We start from the raw sequence: 19172 nt of genomic DNA on the forward strand, positions 1-19172 counted from the left end.
CATCCCCTGCTTTTTTTTGTGTGCTGGCAGACTGAGCAAGTAAGATTAATTTTAAATAGCTTTTCTATCAAGCACAATTTAGACATGCATAAACAGCAGCTTTTATGAGAACAGTGTGCAGAGTCTGACCCAGAAATCTCAGATTTACATTTGACACAGGCTTCAAGGGCTCCACGCTGACTGTGGAGCGTAGATGGATCTCAAATAGCTGAATAGGAACTTCACAATGTATATATTTATTACTCAAACTCCAAAAATCACATAGGAAATAACAAGAAGTATCAATATATTCTGACTTTAGTTCAGATGGAAAGAATTAAACCGCACACCACTCTGCAGACAGCACAGCATTGCATTTCACCAGCTCCTCCCCAGCTAATGAACTTACTTTGGGCATAAAAGCTCTTTCATATTTGGTGTCACAAGGAGTTGGCTGAACTGGAATAGTTGAATAATTAACATTACCTAAAGAGGGGCATCAAATGTAAGCGAAGGAGGTGATGGAAGCATGCAGAGGGCAAACTGGTATAGTCTTATGCCCCCATCCTGCAGGTCCCTCCGTGCAAGCAGGTTCCTGTGCTCCCGCAGGTCTCCAGTCCCAGGGACCTGCACAGAGTCATCTGCAGGAGTGGGAAATTATTGTGCTTCTCAGCTCACTAGAAAGGACTCTTTTCCCTCTTCCTGTTTTCAGTAGCACGCAGGGAGCATGCTGTTCCATTCCCTGCTGCAAAAGCACAGTGTAGGGGGCGGAAATCCTGAAAAATATTGTGCAGCACCATTGATTCAGTACAGAGGGAAGCTGGGATACTCAACTGCATTTGGTGGCTTCGGAAGTTTCACCAGCTTTGAAACAAATATTGCCTAGGTAACATCCTCACAGTGTGGTTGGTAGTTCAAAGAGGCTGAAACACCATCTTATTACTCTTATTAAACCCATTACCAATTCATCTCTCCTGATCCCTTCCACACACGCACACAAAACCCCCAAACAAAACAAAACAAAAAACCCAAACAGGAATAAAATAAATAAATAAATAAAGGCATTCCCCAAACATTCATTTCACTTTTCTCTCTCTCTCAAATCAGACCAGCTTAGAGATACCAACTTCACCAACCTTCGCAAATTCAGCTAGCACACTGACTAACATGAAACTGCGTTAGACTCATTAAGACATTAATTGTAACACTCACGTGGTCGCTCATCTGCTTCTGGAAACCTGTCCTCAGAGCTGGTGATGTCCAAACCCTTATTCCATTCCCACATATCAGTAACTCATTGGCTATATGGAAGTGTATCCAAAGCACACAATGGCACATTAAGGTTGAAAAAAGCATTGGTAAAGGTGAAAAAAACTACAGCAGTTGTTTAGCCTACTCTAACTAAATGTTGAGCCACTGCAGAACTCCTCCTCCAGCCCAACACAAATTCAAATTGTGTCACCCCCTCTCCAAGACATTCTTTTGTGGTACGTTACTGGCACTTTATGTCAGTCTCATATGGTAGATACATGCACATTTGTCTGTGTGTTTACATACAAAAGGTCTGATAACAGTAAAACATTGTTCAGAGAGATATAAAAAACCCAAGGAGTTGCATTAGCCAAAAAAAGTGTTTTGTGAGAAACAACAATAAAAATGATATAACCACAGCTTTTCTTTTCTTTAAAATTAGATAAATACCCAAAGCTATGATTTCACTTGGGGCCTCTGTACCTTGACAGGGAGTCCAATGGAGTATATCTGAAGGCACTTAATATCCTCTACTCAGCTGTAAGATGGTTGCACAGGGAGCTGGGGAGCTTGGGATGTGATTTGGGGCATGGAGGAGAGAGATGGATGAAAACAAGCCCTGAAGAGCTGTGATCCACACAGCACCAGGTGCTGAAATGAAAACAAACATACAACCCAGGTGTTCAGAAGGTCTGTCTTGAAAAAGAAAACTGCCAATTGCAAATGTCTTTGTGTTTCTATTGACAGAGCACTTCATGCAACTCTGACAGTGCATCATACACTCTTAGAGATATTTAGCTTTGTCAGTTCATTGACCTCCTCAGTTCCCGCTTCCTCGCAGTCAGCCTTCTCCGCAGCTTTGCCAAACCTGCACCTCTCCTCTGCTTTCACTGCATCTTTCTGGAGCTTCTTGCCAGAAGGAAGGATGTCCTTGGTTTCTGAGTTATCTGTGCCATGGGCTATCTTATCAGAATTCTGTACAGAAGGCACCAGGTTGGCAATCTCATCCGTTGGAGATCGCCCAATGCTGCCATCCACTTGAACCCGAATGTCTGGAGATATAGACAACTGGTGATGCGGCACAATCCCATTGTCCATGCATTTTGGGTAAAGGTAGGTCTTCATCTGACCTTTCCCCTTCACATTGACTGTCCCCCGATAGTCAAAGTCATACCCCATCTTGTTTAGGATGCGGTAGCTCTCCTCACTCACCTGTATACGACACTCAACGCCAGTGGTGTCCATTCTGCTAGCAATGTTCACAGTGTCACCCCAAATGTCATACAACAACTTGGTGGTGCCAATGACCCCAGCAGTCAGGGGGCCGTGGTTAAAGCCAATCCGAAGTTTAAAATTAAACCACAGCATGTTGTTGTTGAAGTCATCCACCACTCGCATCATTTCTTTGGCAAATTCAAAAAGGGTCTGCAAATGTCCGTGGGGATGGTTGTTGTCCTGACACTGCGAGGTGTTCAGTCCTGAAGCGGCCATATAGGTTGCCCCAATTGTTTTGATTTTCTCAATGCTGCTGTAATGTGGTTTGCTCAGCAGCTCATCAAAATCCCCAATCAATTCATTAAGGACTCTGTAGCACTCTTTGCCTCCTTCGTAGTTCTCTTCATAGAACTCGCTGAAGTTCACAATACTTGCAAAGATTACTCCGCCGCTGTCGTGATTTTTGGAATAGCTCTGGGAAACCTTCAACTGCTCAGCCACGTGGTATGGAATAATATTCCTCAGCAACCAGTCAGCTTGATCCCTCATGCTCTGAATTTTGGTGCGATGAAGATCGGCCTCCACATCTCCGTGGTAGTGGAGACGGTAACTGACCTCAAACTCTCGATTCAGAAACCAGACCAGGAGGAGCAGAAGGAAGGAAACCAAAACCACTTCTTGGCCGATCAGGTCTGCTGGCCTCTTCATGTCATTTGGCACCGAACTGTTGCACGGACTCCTTCTGGAGCTGGAAGCAGAAGAACGCGAAAGGTGTATTTAAAAATGCAGAGTTAGGGCATTGCCATTTCTGCTCCGTATCCTATCTAGCAAAGAAATCGTTTGCTAGAAAAAGAAGTATAGGCAGTGTATGTTACATACTAAGTTATAAAATATGCTTTGTTAACTTTATCTGCTGTTAAGCATGCTAAAGAATTAATTTCATTGTTAAACTCGCTGAGTACTTCCTTTAAAGGGTTATCATCAGGTTCAGCAACACAGAAATTGCCTGGCCTGTACAGTAGTCACCAAGGAAAGAGTTATCATTATATCTAAATATATAACTAAAAGGAGTACAAGTAAATATGTATTTAAAAATGCCTCTGTGTGCGTTATGAATGATACGTGTGCACATGTATGTCTATATGGGGGATGTCTACAAGTTTTGTGGATTTTATCTTTCTTTGTATCGCCTCCAATATTCAGAAACACCTGCTTTATACTCCTAGTGCCTTTCCCTTGTTTCCTCATCAAAGACCTTTGCAGCATGCCTTTAATGTTAACACACAAAGGTTCGGGAAGTAGATAACCCTGTACAAAACACTTCATGGAGAACTGCATGAAAGTGAAGAATATGGAGCTCTGGGTTGACACTTTTGGTATGTTATAACCACTGAAGCTTTTTATGGTGGAGACAGAAAGTTTCTCAAAATGCCAAAATTAAAAGAAAAAAAAAAAAAAATCATGTCTCACATAGATCAAGAACAGTATTTCAAATTTCAAATCCTTCCGACAGTTCGTCAACTGCCTGTTGAGATCATGAAGCACTGATGGAGTGTGCTTCCAGTGCCAAACCGCCCTTAACAAGGAGACATCTGCAGTCTACGACTCAACTTTCTGGAGAGATGCAGACACATTTAATCTGAGGAGACATCACCTATGTGATCCTCGAATCTAAGTCTGAACCCAGACAGACTGGCATGGAGCGATTCCTGGAGTCACTTCACTACAACATTTTCTATAAAATTATGCCAATGCCCAAGATTTGATATGAGCAGACACATGTAAAATTCTTCACGTTAAGAGATGGTTTGATAAGGGAAGGCATCACATCAACCTTTCTCCTTGACACACAGAAAGACAACCCGTCTCTCAGTGTCTGTATGGATTTCTCTTATGAAGGTATGTTAGCAGAAGAGATTAAAACTCAAAGCACAACTGTAGCAACAGCTGAAGACAACTAAATTTGTTTCTGTAACATATGAAAGTATTTCTAAGTTCAATTTGTTTCTTTATGTCCATGTGGGACATTTCCACTTCTGAAACGGAAGCAGACACTTAAGCAATGGAGCTATATTATGGGCCCAGTTTCTTTTTCTGAATGTTCATTCTCCAATATTTGATTGACAAAAAACAAGCACGATGAAGCAAAACCATAGCAGAGTTGTGAAACAGATGAACATGCACAATCTCTAAAAACATTTGTAGGTGCTATGGTCTTCATTTGTATTTATTAGCTTTTATCAAAGTAACTCTGTAGGAGAAAAAGTTTCCCATAAGTAAAATATTTACACCAGAGAGCTTACAGATTGAATTTCAGATTAAAGATAAAACTGCATATTCTGTCGGAAATTACTCCTTTTGTTTTCAACCATAAATATACTTTCAATATACTTTCATAAATTATATACATAAATATACTTTCAACCATAAATATACTTCTCCCAGGAGATTAATTTTATCGGTTTGCTATTAAAAAAACACAAGGGAAGAACGAAAAGAGGAGATTACTCCCAATTCACCAAATAGGTCCCTACAATCAGGTTCCCACAATTGCTGGTGCGTTGTTATACTAAGACTCCTTCCTTTTCTTCCTTTCTCCCTTACAACTACTTTTCTCAACAGAACCTCTGCCATGAACCTATTAATTTTCTCCCTAGAAAGACAAGTCAGAGACAAAGACAAAGGCTAAGTTGTTAGTGACTAGAATGTAACATGTAACAATCCCTGAAATACAATCCTTGCTACCTATGTTGCAGGTGGCAAAGTATCCTCCCAGTTCCATGGGCTTATAAAACATAATGAGGAGAGGGTAAGTAAGAGATCTTAGAAAATAAGTAAAGCCGGAGAAGGTGAGGAAGGAATCTTGGTTGAGGAGCATGATTCAGGTTCCTTTCAGAACAGTTTGTTACTTTCAGTATCTTGTGGGATGAGATCTGCTAGAGGATCTGAGCAAGGACACGTTACTCCTTTGAGAGTATGAGTTTGATCCAGATAATCTGCTCTAACATCAAACATCCCTGCACAGGGATTTAAGTCATTAAAAGCTTTTTATTTACAGTTTGTTGTACAAAATGTTCCTCAAAGTACTTGAATTCCTCTTAAATGAATTAGGCAAGCATTACCAATTCTATGCTACAAAAAGTGGCTTGTGTTGAAAGCAAGATCTGCCTTTTAAGAAGAAACTGCTGCCTCTCATTCACCACTCGTGAAGTACTGGCATCTGCAAGCTCTCAATCATCTCCTCGAGTGCTGACCTGACCTTGTTTCCCATGTGGGTGTACAACCTTAGAGATGTGCATGTGAATCGAGTGCCTCACTTGTAAGCTGACCTGATTTCATTAATAAGGTAATGGGTTAGTATCTCAAAAAAGAAGGTGCAGTATCTTTTCCGGAGCAGGCGTTTCTGATCACAGTGGGACTGCTACAAGCATTAGGACAAAAAGACACAAGATGTCGGCCTGAAGGAGGGAGCAATTACATCTTACTCATTTGAAAATCGAATTTCTGGATGTTGCAGTGACCAGGTCTCAGGACCTACAGGACTATAAATCATCTTACACGGTCAGTTAGCAAAGATGACCTGAAGCTATCTTTTAGAATGAAAAGAAGGAAAAAGAACCCCCCCCCCACCTATAAGAGAAAGGATCACACACCCCCAAATCTTTTTAAAGTCTACTTTTTATGAGGTGCTGCAGCAGAAAATGGATTTTAAAAATCATGCAAACTGAAATCTTAAGCCGACAATGTTCCTTTAAGTCAAACTGGTGAAGTGCTTCCTGGCACAGACACCTAACTATTAACTTGGCACCTTCATCCAGGCTGTGTGTTGAATATGGAACAAGTGAGAGCTCCGGAGATAGAATCTCCTTTGGCTTGATCACAAATCATAAAGATAATGGCTTTCCACTTACAAAGATTTTTGGAAAGCTATTCTGCTTCTGAGCCAGTAACCTATGTTTGGATTTGGATATCTTGCTGTATTTAAAGAGAATGCATGCCTGCTAAATCTTAAAGAGGAACACTATGATGGAACAGTGTGAAAAAGGGAAATCAAAGTGCTGCTTTCGATGAAGAACATGTAATGAATGCCTATAAAAAACCCCACCTCAAGTGGCCTATCACTGTTCCTCCTCAAGCGGTCACAAACTAGAAAATGATACACTCTACCTGCTCTGAGATAAGAAATTAATGTGAACAAGAAATATTTCCTGCTTAAAAGACAAAGTTTATGGTTGTATCTCTTTGGGACTGAAGAGCTCGTCTGTTTGGAAAACAAGGCAAATTCCATATTTTGATTTACTGAGCACATTGTGGACAGTCCAGAGTTGAACTTTGTGCTAAGACTTCATTACCACCACTAGCATCTCTTTTCCCACACAACATTAATAATTATCTCAATTCTTGATCAAGAAAAGGGAATAACCTCAGTAAAGGCATGCAAAACAAGTAAGTCTGTTTGGCCCTCTTGGAACACAGGAGAAACTTGTATGCTGACTGAAGTGAACAAGGAACCTTATTTATTTCAGTAAGAAAGCAACAGCAAAACAGTTTGTTAAGATAAGGGAGTTTCAACTTTGTATAATTCCATCACCAGGAGAAAGGGGAAATTCTGTTCGCACAGAACACTAGAACTGTGGTATACAAGAACGTACATTAAAAGATCTCTGAAAAGAGAAGCCAAATTGTGTTGCAAATTAATGGTAGAAACAGAATAGGACTAACTCTTAGTGGTCTCTTTAACTCCCAGCACTTTGAAGGATTGTGTTAATTTACAAATTTGGGCTGGTTCAGTTCAGTGGAGCCTGGACTGTTAACAAAGACCGTACCGGACTGGTACAATTCCTGCTTTACAACAGAGACAGTGGCCAAGTAACCTGACAAAACCATTGCTGACACACAGAACAGCCAGCGCTGTGAAGTATTAACTCCTGCACTATACACAGGCATTTTTCCCCCAACTGAAGGAGTCACAGACAAAATACAAATTTAGTACATCTCCCAATAAAAAGTTAAAAGTAAAGTTCAGAAGTGTTCAATAAGAGAGATATTTTGGTCACTGCCTTATTTGGCCTTTAGCTGGCAAGCTAGGATTTGCATAGCAAGCAGAGTACGCTCCACGCCTGTTTGTAGCAACATCTTCTGTGTGGTTTGGTTTCTTACCCACTCGTACCTTTACTTGTCATGAGTTGAAAGTTATATGATTATTTATGGAAGAAAAATATTTGCATGCATACAATGCTTGACAGCTAATTTTTTGACAGATTTCTAATAAATGATGACGTACAGTCACTGAACAGAAGACTGGGCTGTCAATTAGTTAAGGCAGAATTTATCATTTATTAGTGATCAACAGCTGGACAGGAGCTGGCTAAGCTGTTGTCAGTGCTGGGCCAGACATTTGTAATTCTGAGCAGCACAAAAGGTTTGGTGATTTCACAAACTCATAATAAACCACTAAGAATCCAAACTCAGGCTAATCCTATAACATTAGTTCAGTGATCACCATGCTTTTAATATTTTGTACATTGCCTTTTCAGCAAATTCCCTTCAATGTTTTAGTTTAAAAAAACAAAAACAAAACCAAAAAAAACCAAGCCACCTCTGTTCTTTTGGCTTTAATTTCCCATTCTGGGTTTAGTGAACTGGAATTCTGTTATAAAAATTAAGTAAATGAAGTTATCATTCATGAATCAAAGCCACACAAAAAGGAAAACCCATGTTAAAACCAACCAAACAAAACCCCCAACACTGTAGTAAGTGCTGACTTCTTGGTGAATAAATATCTAACGTGAAAGCACAGTTATCATCTCCCTGTTCTTAAACACCACGCATTTTCTAAACTACCATGGCATTCATGTAGATGGCATTTTTAAAAAAGTAATTGTTTTGATACATACTCCCAGTAAAAGTGACACACTCCTCAATACACATTTGTTTAGATTAATTACTGACTCACATATTCACAGGGTTGTTAGTTCCATCAAGTACAACATTGCCCCAGTACTGCCCCCAAATTTGTAATTAGCAAACACTACTTTCCTAATACCAGGGACCAACAAAAGCAGTTTGAAAATGGTACTGCAAAACTTGCAATAAAACCAGGAGAAATTCCATGCTGAAACAATCAGAGTGAATCTTTAACATGTGTACTTACAAGGGGCTATTAATAACCCAAGAAAAGATTTGTGTGTGTTTGTTTAAAAGTCTGAGGACTAAAATCTCATTTGCTCCCAAGGATATGCCTTGCAATTCTGCCTAAGCGAGCTCAGGGGGGCAGACAGTACCCAGACTGTCATAACCAGTATTGCTCATCCCAATGAAGGCAGCTGGCTTCACAGACAGCATTTTCAGCTGAAGCTCCTCTACGACAGGGGATTCTCACCTGGCAAGCTGTGGATAGCATCCAACTCAGAACACTTCTGGATGGCGCAAATCAACCAAGGAAATAAAATAAATAGCTCACGATGTACAGATAATGCTTTTAAAAGTGCTACTACTACAAAAACAGATGGTGTTTTATAGCTCCTCCATAGTTCTAGTTCCTAGAAATCAAATTTAGAAAGAAAATAGCATTACATAACTCAGTGACTGCAGCATCAGCTCTCTGATGATTTTTGGTCATACCCAAGGCCCCTGCAAAGGAAATTACGTACACAAGAAGCTTAAACACAACTTGAACCAATTTGCTGAATTCCCAAGTGTATTACTGTAGCAAAGTTTTGCTACATATAATTGACTGGAAATTTTTCTATCCCTAAACATAAAGATGGTAATTTAATATAAAGCTTACCTAAAGTTCTGTGCCAAATCTAGATGAAAATTTTCCATGGAGCTGAAATAAAAAAGCATTGATTTCAGAAGGAAAGTTAAAGCAATAAACAAAGCACCCTGCCAGAATTCCAGTTAGCATTTTAAACTTTATTATTATGTAGACTGCAGGACCAGTAACTGCATTGCATGCTTGATCAGCTTCAGACAAACGTTGTTTGAATGGGACTTATCTGCACTTTTTGCTTGGAAGAAGCAACCAGTCACAGAGAGATGCAAACACCTCTAAAGAGTAACTGATGATAACGCAGTCAAGTTGATGCCTGTTAAAAGTAAGTGTTAAACAATCCAATCTTACCTTGGAAACATGAAAAAGCAATTTCAGAACTCTAAAACTCACTTATGGCTTCATCTTATCTGACCACACAATAAAAAGATTTAAAAAAAAACGCCAACAACCCCTCCCCAAACAAATACAGAGCCTGTTTTTGAAAATGCCATTACAGAAAATCATTAAGTAGTTCAAGCAACTTTTGCGTTTACTTGTCTTGCAATTTCTCTACCACAATCAAGCATTATAAACTCTCAGGATTAGTTACTTTTGGAAAAAGAAGAAGTCTGCAGCATGGACTTATTTGCCTGTGATGGACACAAGGCTCCAGTTACCACTGTGTCAAAGCCTATTATCCAGACTAATGATAGGAGAGGAACAAAAAAGTTATTATTAACAAACAAAAGTTACGGGTCTCACTAATTCAACCTGTATTATTTTTCTTCATGATCAATTCTATAAATCATTTTGTCAGTCCTGCAATTGAACAGCTCTGTTATTTTAAATATTTTTTAAAGATGAAATAACAGCATATTCTCTGATTTCTGCACTTTGCCCATTAATGCTCACCCCTCTTCAAACCACATGTTTAGTCTAATACGTCCTAGGAAAGCATTTGTCAATTGACTCTACTTCCAACTTATTTTTTTCCCCAAGGAATAACTTTCTTTCTACAACCCTTATAGCCACTTCCAACTTACAGATGTGAATAAGGGGTGACTTTTATTCTCCCTGCCCTTTTTTATATAAATTAGATCAAGATTAAAAGAGACCACTGAAGATACTTGAAGAGGGGATTAAAAGCTAAACACTCACACAAAACACGTATCTGCAAACTCTTTTTGGTTTGGTGTTTTTTCATGTATTTCACTGTATGATTGAGCAGGCCTCTGAAGAAGGCATAGGAACAAGAATAATCTAGCATAAAAAGCCCTTGCAAAGTCCACACTACAGTAGGAGAGCCAAAGGCTGTGACATTTCTTAAGCCACTGAGAAGTGCAAGTTGATTAGAAAATTTTGACAATAGGAGTGGATGGCTTGGAAGGACTCCCTTGAATCTTTTGGGAAGAATGTAGAAAGAGAATACTGCAAACATGTTCTCCTATGGGGAAAATCAGAGGGAAAACTTAAAAGCCTTAAGGTTATTGCACAGAAACTGCATTAACTTGATTCTTCAGTTACTGTCCTGCAGCATCCTCTGAAAAGGCAGTAAAGTGAGAAAGGAAATAGTGTATTAGAACCCTATTAAATCATAGCACCTGCCTTCCACAGTGGAAAACTCCTTGAGAAAGGAGGTATTAGAAAGATACATGGTTCCTAATGTCAAAAATAAATCCAGAGTGGTGTGAGGGAACAACTGGGCTCTCTGGCACCACCAAATGTATCAGAGATTTCTTTATAATAAACTATAGATTTTCAAACAAAGGGTGAAAGGCAATTCTATGGGTCTGATAAGAATGCGTGCCCTAGAAACACATCGATTGAGGACAGAGTGCCATTTCAAAACAGATTACGGGAAAAGGGCTCCTCAGATATTGTCCTGAAATCCTTAAAAAATTAAATAAATAAAAAATGAAGAACTCTTCCCGAATATTAAGTTTGAGGGGCTGGAGAAAGTCATGGCAGATGCTAAAATCCCATGCATTAGATCCTCACTTCACTGGTGGAGAAAACCAGAGTTGTTCATCTAAAACACAGCCTATGAGTGCTAAGATGTGATGCTCACCTGTCTGGACACAAGGAGATGTAGAGCAGAATGAGAAGCACTGCTCCTACTACGGTTGCCAGCAGAGATCGCATCCAGGAGCTTAGCTGGCAGAAGTTACAGTACTGCACAATGGTGATGAGAATCGCGCAACACATAAACATGGTGTACTGCAACAGAGAGAGAGAACGCGAGTTAGCGTCTTCTGCTGACTGGAGCCCTCCTGCACATAAATGCCAGCGTAAATTAAGGAATGTGTGATATGAAAGAGAAGGATCCGATTTTGGTTGTATTATATGCACGGTAAGTAATCCCTCACAGTGTCTGCATCAGGACACAGCACCCAAAGATGGAGGTCTTCCCTTCAAAGAGCAAGAAAACTTTTAGCACAGGTAGTTTGTCGCAATTTTCCGTAGATGGAGTTTTATATTACTGCATTACACAATCACTAGTTCAGAAACTTTCAATACCTTCAGCTTACCTTTGCAAAAGGCTCAGTGCTGCTTCTTATTAAAACAAAAAAGAAAAGAGATAAAGTGGTAAGAAGAGAGGAAAGGAAAGCAAAAGAGAGGAAAAAAGAAAGAAAAAAAGAAAACCAAAACAAAAAAACCCAGAGGAAGGTAAACGTTTGTGGTAACCTCCTCCCAACTGCTGGGGTTAGGCCCTGTCTGCTTTAAACCAAACATCAAAATTCCACTGCATCGAAAATGTGGAACACATTAACCCTGAGAAACTTCTCCCAGCTGCCTACTTTAAAAACACTTTTTAAAGGACATTATCATACCTGCCAGCAACAGGTGAATTCAAATAAGAAAAAAATCTGTGTTTGTAACAATAGGCAGCAATCAGTCATTGTCAAACTAATGTTTGGTAACACACCCACTCGTGCCAATTTGAAACAACCGTTTTAGATTTTTTGTTCCAAATGCCGCATCTCAAAAACCCTTTCCCTTTCCACATCTTCACTGGACAAAGAAAAGGAAGTGCAGGACAGATATATTGCCCAGAATGTCTTAATTTTCCCAAAATATAATCTTATAGTGGTCAAAACTCTCAAGCTGATGTGCAAATTTTGGTTTTATCAAGAATATTCATGACCATCCAAGCGAGAACAGAAACTCCACAACCATATTATGGAGCTCTGTTCTAGCTACGTACTGTGTTTTACAGTATCAAATGATCATTCTCTCCCTTTTTCTCTCATTTTAAATTTCCTTTACAGCTGAAGTGCAGGGAATGCAGATTAGCAATACTGTAGCATAACAAATAAGCATGTGATTCAGAAGCAGACACAGTGTATGGAAAAACACCCTTACATAATTCACCATTTTTAAACCACAATCACAGTTGTTGTTTTTTTGAATGACCCAAAAATGGAGAAAGGAAGTTTCAGAAGGGTCCATAAAGCCCTCAGAATTTGAACTTACTTTTTTCCCCCCATTTCAGGTCTCCTAAAGTGGCAGAGCACTGGTTCTCACTCCAAGTGATGCCCCAGCACGGAGCCAGCCTATAGAGGGTCAGGAAGCACTGTGTTTTACTATGTAAGCATGGCTTTGGAAAGTTTTTTTTTTTCATTGCTGCTTTGGTTAATTTTGATTTTAATTATTTTATATCCAGGGAAGGTATAAAATGCTATGAATAAAAAAAAACTTTGCAAAACCATGTCATAGTAAAATATGACACTTACCTGACCCTCTATAAATTGACTTCATTTCCTAGAGCTCCATGATTGTTGAAACACTGAGCACAAGATGAGTTGGGACACCTCTTGGAGAGTGAGCCAACAGCCCCACGACTCAGGAGGACCTGTAAGAGGAGAGAAAGTGAAGTTCATTCTCAGTTTGGTGATGAATACCACCACCTCACTCCTGCTGCCTGAAGCACTCAGACTGGCCACCTGATCTGAGCAGATATCAAGGATACACTAAGAAAATGGTTCTTCCAACATTTTATGTAAATATTTGGAGAGATGATCAAGGATGGTGATGAATGGAATGATATATGAAGGTTTTCACCTCCCTTCAGTGTGAGGAAAACATTCCTACAATTAATTTACTGGTGGTCATGAGGGAGAAAGACCATCATTAAAGTGAATAAACAATCAAACAAATATGTAAATTTTACAGCTTAAAAAAGGTTAACTGAAGTTCACAAAGGGTAAAAGCTAGAAATGATTTTAAACATGGAATGTGAGAGAATATCAAATGCACTCCTCTGTGACTCTGATAACCATGTATCTTTTTAAGTCTGGAAGGACCAAAAAACATCTGGTCCATATGTTTGCACAGAACAAACACTTCCCAACACCCATAATAAGCTGTGATAGGAAGAATGAAGAGGATCTGGTCATTACGTATGCCCAGGGCCCTGAAATAGCAAAAGGTTTATGAAACAGAATTCCCTGAAGATCCAGGAAAGGAAGGATGTTACACTATGCTACCTAAGAGAAACTTGTAGAGAAACAAACTTTCATTTCCAGTTCCAGTCCATTTTATTCACAAAGTTTTTAAGCACTGATCTTATGCTACAGTTAGACTTTAAAGTATTCTTCCCCTTACTTAATATTTAACCCCTTGTTCCCCCCTTCTGAATGTTTTTATTAAAGGAGACAACAAATCCCCTGTGGACCTTTCTGTGGCTGGGCTAAATATGCCAATTTCTTTCAATTTCTTTTCAACAGACAGCTATTGCATTCCTTTAACCATTCCCACAGCTCCTGCACAGCACAGTAATCATTTCTATGTGCTGTCTCTCCTTCGAGTTCCTCCATCTAACTCCACAATGAAAAAATATCCACTGCCTACTGTTCTCATTGTTGAAATTCATTAACGTGCAGGCAAAATTTCAAATCATACACAGCATCTCCCACTACAAACTCTAAATCAAACCCAGAAACAACACAATTACAAGACTTACACTATTTGTATTATCTAGAACAAACACCTGCAGAAAGGGTTTGGTCTAAGAAAAAATACAAGTATGTAAGTATGTATGCAGGCAGGCATTCAGAAGCATCCCTCTCCTCCTTTGTATGAGAGTTTTCAAATAAGCAAGTGACTGTATTTACATAACAAACTAGGCATTTCATCATACACAAATCCCTATCCCTCTAAGGGATCTGTATCAAACAGATGTAAAGCACGAGGGAGGTGAAGGGAGACAGCAGGCAAGCAACAAGCTTTGTTAGATCCAAAACGTCAGATTATGAAATGGAGTTCGACAACTTACATGTATATTTGTTTCAAAATCAGAGGTGAAGTGTGAAAAAACTGCAAGAGCTGGGAGAGAAACCAGGATTGCACCGAAAAAATGTCGAGGCAGCCAGCCAGATATCACCTCCAGGAGACGCTTGGTGCAAGTCATCACCTCCTCCAGAAAGAACGCCATTCTGGAACAAAGGAAAGCACAGAGCCAGCATTAATTTCAGTCCATCACTTCATACATCTCATTTACCTGTAATAATATAACTTCAAATCCTTCACTTAGACTGCATGAGCAATTGCAGCATATTACGCACCAGAGCACCTGTTGGTGATTTCAGGAAATAATCCACCTTTGCTGGAAGATGACTGGTTGGTGGCTCACAAGGGGTGTCAGCAAGTGAGATGGTGGGCTTGGAGAAAACAATCTGAAATCCAAATTTCACTTACTTGGGAGGCAAGCATAGGGAAGACTTCTCTCCATTCATAAATATTTAGCCTTAAAGCAGGTGGGGAGAGGGGAAGCTTTTACAAGTTAAAAAAAGATGCATAATATAACACCAGAAATGTTTCAAAAAGAGAGCTGTATGCCCTTTTAAGAGCTCAGTCACTCAGAGGCCATGCAAACCCATGCCATCTTCATGTTATACTGCAATCAAAACCAGTTCTCCCAGTTACAACCACCGCGACAGAAGTTCCTTCCTGCAATCAGACTCTGTTCCCTCTCATTAGGGAAGGGGAAGAGGAATGTAGGCTGAGAGCTGGCACCCTCGGCAGGCAGCAGAGCCCAAGAAGCAGTTGGGATGAGCACCTCGGGGGCCAGCTGGCACGCTCCTCCGCTGCCTGTCGGGATCTATCACAGCAACCCAGTTGGCTCCGCACAAGGCACGCGGGAAGGAACGGTTCTTGCCTCAAGCTGCTGATAAAGCGACGGCCCAAACCTGTGAAGTGCTGAAGGAGCCAACTGGAAGAGCTCTGGAGAGCAGCTTAACAGAGATACTTCTTAAATGAGAGCATTTCTAATTGTTAAAATGAATAAGGAAAGGTAAAAGGACACTTAATGCTTGAGGACATGGCATAGAAAAAGGTTATTTATCTACAAAAACAAATCCTCAGGATAACTTCCTTCTTAACAGCTCAAAAACATTACTCACTCCAGAAAAATTCCAACAGCAGTTCAAGTTTCTAATTATTTTTATGAAGCCATGAAAAGGTAACATAGTACACTTAGCTTCATTCAAAGCCAGGGCATGTGGATGTATGTAATTATCAGAATCAGTCTAAGCAGGTAATTCTGCTCCTGTAACAGCAGACTACAGCAGAGCCCAAACAGTAAATAATTACTTCTTTTTTTGGACAGAGATGCTCACAGCTAAAAAAAATAAAAAATAAATACAAGATACGCTAAATATGAAATTCACCATCTCCAAAGTTACACAAATGATTCTGTACAACCTACATCTTTTAAAAGAGGAAAATCTATCCACTGATTTTTTTAACGCTGTTGTCTAAAATACAAGGTATTACACTGGATAAAAGCCTGACACAAATCAGAATAAATTTGAAGTTCTTTATGTGAATGTGACACTTACTCCACAGCTTTAAATATGTATTGTTTATGAATGATATTTTAATTCTCTGGTCCAGACTTCTGAGAATTTTGTGACCTCAAGCATTTTTTTTTTTGAAGCTTCAAGAGCTCTTCTCTGATTTAATACATTAAAATCTAGAAATTACACTTAAATGCATAGAAAAAGAAAAATTCGGGCTAACAGGATGAAGATGCTGTAATACATCAGGATCCCACGAGAGGGTGCTCACAGATTTCCTAGTTCCTAGTTTAATGGACTTGGATTTACACAAAAACTGACAGCTATATTTCAGCACAAAAAAGAATTTCCAAAGCACAAAAATTAAAAAAAATAGTATATAAAGCAAATTAAAAAAACCCCTCTTTAGAATAAGAATTGTTTTTTCTGAAGCGTTATATACTGTCCCAACTCAGCTGCCTCTAACATCAGGGACAGAACTGTGCCTGTCTTCAGTGGCAGCCAAGTTCCCTCAGTATCAAGTACTTCTGAAAATGCCACCCGAGTTCATGCCTCTGAAAATAAAGTTCAGTTCTCCCAAAGCCCACGAATTAGGATTAGCATTTACATGGCTGAACTGTAAGAAAGGAATCATAGAATCACAACTTGGTTTGGGTTGGAAGGGACCTTAAAGCTCATTCAGTTCCAACCCGCTGCCACAGGCAGTGACGTCTTCCACTACACCAGGTTGCTCAAAGCCCCATCCAACCTGGCCTTGAACATTGCCAGGGACGGGGCAGCCACAGCTTCTTTTTCAAGGAAACTGACCGGGGCTGCAATGCTGAACGCTCCCAGGACCAGGCTGCATCCTGGTGCTTCTGCTGGCAGCTGGGTGGGGAGCCCAGAGAAGTGGGATCCGAGGAGGCAGATCAGAGACACCTCTGCCCACGCTCTACGTGATGTTCCACATCGCTCCCATGCAGGCTGGCACTGAAACCAGCTCTGTGGCATGCAAATCGTGGCAGATACCCAGTGCAGCTCATGTCTCTCAGCACAGGTTTCTGTACCACGGAGCCCCAACCCACACAACAGGGGCTCCATGGCGCAGAAAGCTTTTCTGGTTTTAATGTTTTTTGCCAAGCCTCTATGCCAGGACAAATTCTTGTGGGAACTATAGCAACAAATCCATCAGCGAACCCGATCAGTTAATCCTGCCATGAAGACACTTCTTTATTTAGGCAGCTGTGTGTTCCAAAAAAGCTACTGCAAATTCCAGGACAATGCCACATTTCTTGTGATAATGTTTTACCTTCTTGCATTGAATTTTTATTCCCCCCCCCCCCCCCCCGTATTTACTGCAATCTTCTGCACTCTGGAATTACAACGATTGAAATCTCATCCTTCACAAATTCCCTTCACTGGGAATACAGTACAATCTTTCCATTGCAGGAAGTAAGAAGTGCATTAAATCCAGACAGCAAGGAGAGCTGCAGACAGATTTAATGGCTACAGGGCAGTATCAGTAAATAATGCAGTGTCAGTGGGTAGCTCAACAGGGCTTAAATGCTAAAGCATCCGAGATGTTTACACAAGCTGGAGTTCAAATTAGTAACTTTGACATAAATGATTAATGGGTAATGGAGAATGTTACCATCATTTCTGTATTTACTGGCAGTTTAAAATCAATTCCCATAGTTCACATCAAAAGCTTTTGGCATAGCAGCAATTTGGTGGGATATTAAATACCAAAGTCACAGATGTTAGAAATAAATAAAGGCAAACAGAATACATTGTTTTCCCTTGCATCAATACTCTGTATCAGTCATGGTGTTAACAGAACCGGTTCATTACGCTCTAGTTGCAGAAAACAATTTCTGTTTCTGGTCGTTCGGAATTTAAGAACCAACTGGTTTGCCACAGGGTCTTGGCTGTGGACAGACTGTGGGTGCTACTTCAGCAAGCCTAGCAAGTGCTCGGCAAAGGGCTGTTTAGTCAGACAACAGCAGTTCCCCATTCTACCGTTTTGATTGTACTTGCTTTCCTCATCCAGAAGATAATTTTTTGCTCTCTAGAAAGGTTCTTCTAAATTCACGAATCAACTTATGCAGTGCTCCCACCTCTCACTCTTTTGAACAGTGCTGAAATATCCACTACTCTGGCCTCACTTCACCGAGAAGTCTGCACTGAAGGATACTATCAAAAGCAACACTTTTTTTAAAAGCAAACTTATTTACAACAAGCTTCACTCAAGAACAAGAACTAAATGTCAGAATTACCTAGTTAACAAAAATCCTGTATTTACAGCAAAAATAGTTTGTTGGAACTAGACAATCATAATGTCCTTTCCAACCCTAACCATTCTACGATTCGATGTCTTTTAACTGTACTCCTGCAGAAGCATTCCTAAGAATCCCAAGTGAAATCTCACATGCTGTTGTACGTTCAATGACATTTCCCAAGGTACTTTTACAAAATAGCAGAACCTTAGGACCTCTTACCTTTCACCTGAAGTCATGAAAGTCAAAGCAGTCACATTTCAAGCGGGCAGGACATTCTTTCCACTGCATTTACAGAACAGGAGATGCCATCTCCCACATGCTTACAAATGAAGCGCCATTTTTTGTGTGCAGCTTTATACAGGTAATTTTAGAGTGGCACTTGTGAGAACAGTTGGATCCTCATCTACAGATACTCCAATAACTTATTATCAGACACTACAGGGGAATCAAAACATCCTTCTCCCTTGTAAACTTTGCTCCATGAGGACTTCCCTTCCAGAACTTAGAAGTTTCAACTCGTTTCACATTGTACAAGCAGCGACAGAGCTCAGCCCTCCCACTCCTGCAGCTGGACTAAAGCTCTGAGCCACAAGAGTGAGTACTTCCTAGGCTGAGTCCTGGATTCAATTAAGAGTTAGACTGATTTAAAGACAGGGTGTTTCACATCATGATAATGGAAATACAATAAGAAACTTCGGCAAGAATTTTCTGGTCCTAAAATAATCCCTTTTCCTGAAATTCTGGGATTGTGCCCAGCATTGTAGTCCAATCTCCTCCCTTAAGATATCTCAGTGGTATTTTGTGATTGTCATTTGGGATGACATTTCTGCACAGGAAGTTCTGCACCGTTTCTGTGAGTAACGAGTGGTCAGAGTGAGCAGTCCTCATTTTTAAGAGGAAAAAGATGATTTTCTT

The 19172-nt window shown here is 40.1% G+C and overlaps 1 protein-coding gene across 4 annotated transcripts in view; it reads right to left on the reverse strand.

Moving 5' to 3' along the window:
* Nucleotides 1-220: 220 nt before the first annotated feature.
* ADCY9 (adenylate cyclase 9) overlaps nucleotides 221-19172 on the reverse strand; it is an 87321-nt gene continuing 68369 nt past the window's right edge. For 3 of the 4 annotated variants that reach the window (XM_030484995.1, XM_030484994.1, XM_030484992.1), the window contains 4 exons: nucleotides 14478-14637; nucleotides 11271-11419; nucleotides 9236-9277; nucleotides 221-3193 (listed from right to left, as the gene is read on the reverse strand). In XM_030484995.1, the coding sequence (XP_030340855.1) occupies nucleotides 2005-3193; nucleotides 9236-9277; nucleotides 11271-11419; nucleotides 14478-14637 (1540 nt within the window). In that variant the 3' untranslated portion in view covers nucleotides 221-2004. The remainder of the gene's footprint in view (nucleotides 3194-9235; nucleotides 9278-11270; nucleotides 11420-14477; nucleotides 14638-19172) is intronic. The other variant, XM_030484993.1, reaches the window with a different exon arrangement.

The sequence above is a fragment of the Strigops habroptila genome, chromosome 4 (assembly GCF_004027225.2).
Source record: "Strigops habroptila isolate Jane chromosome 4, bStrHab1.2.pri, whole genome shotgun sequence".
Taxonomy (NCBI): domain Eukaryota; kingdom Metazoa; phylum Chordata; class Aves; order Psittaciformes; family Psittacidae; genus Strigops; species Strigops habroptila.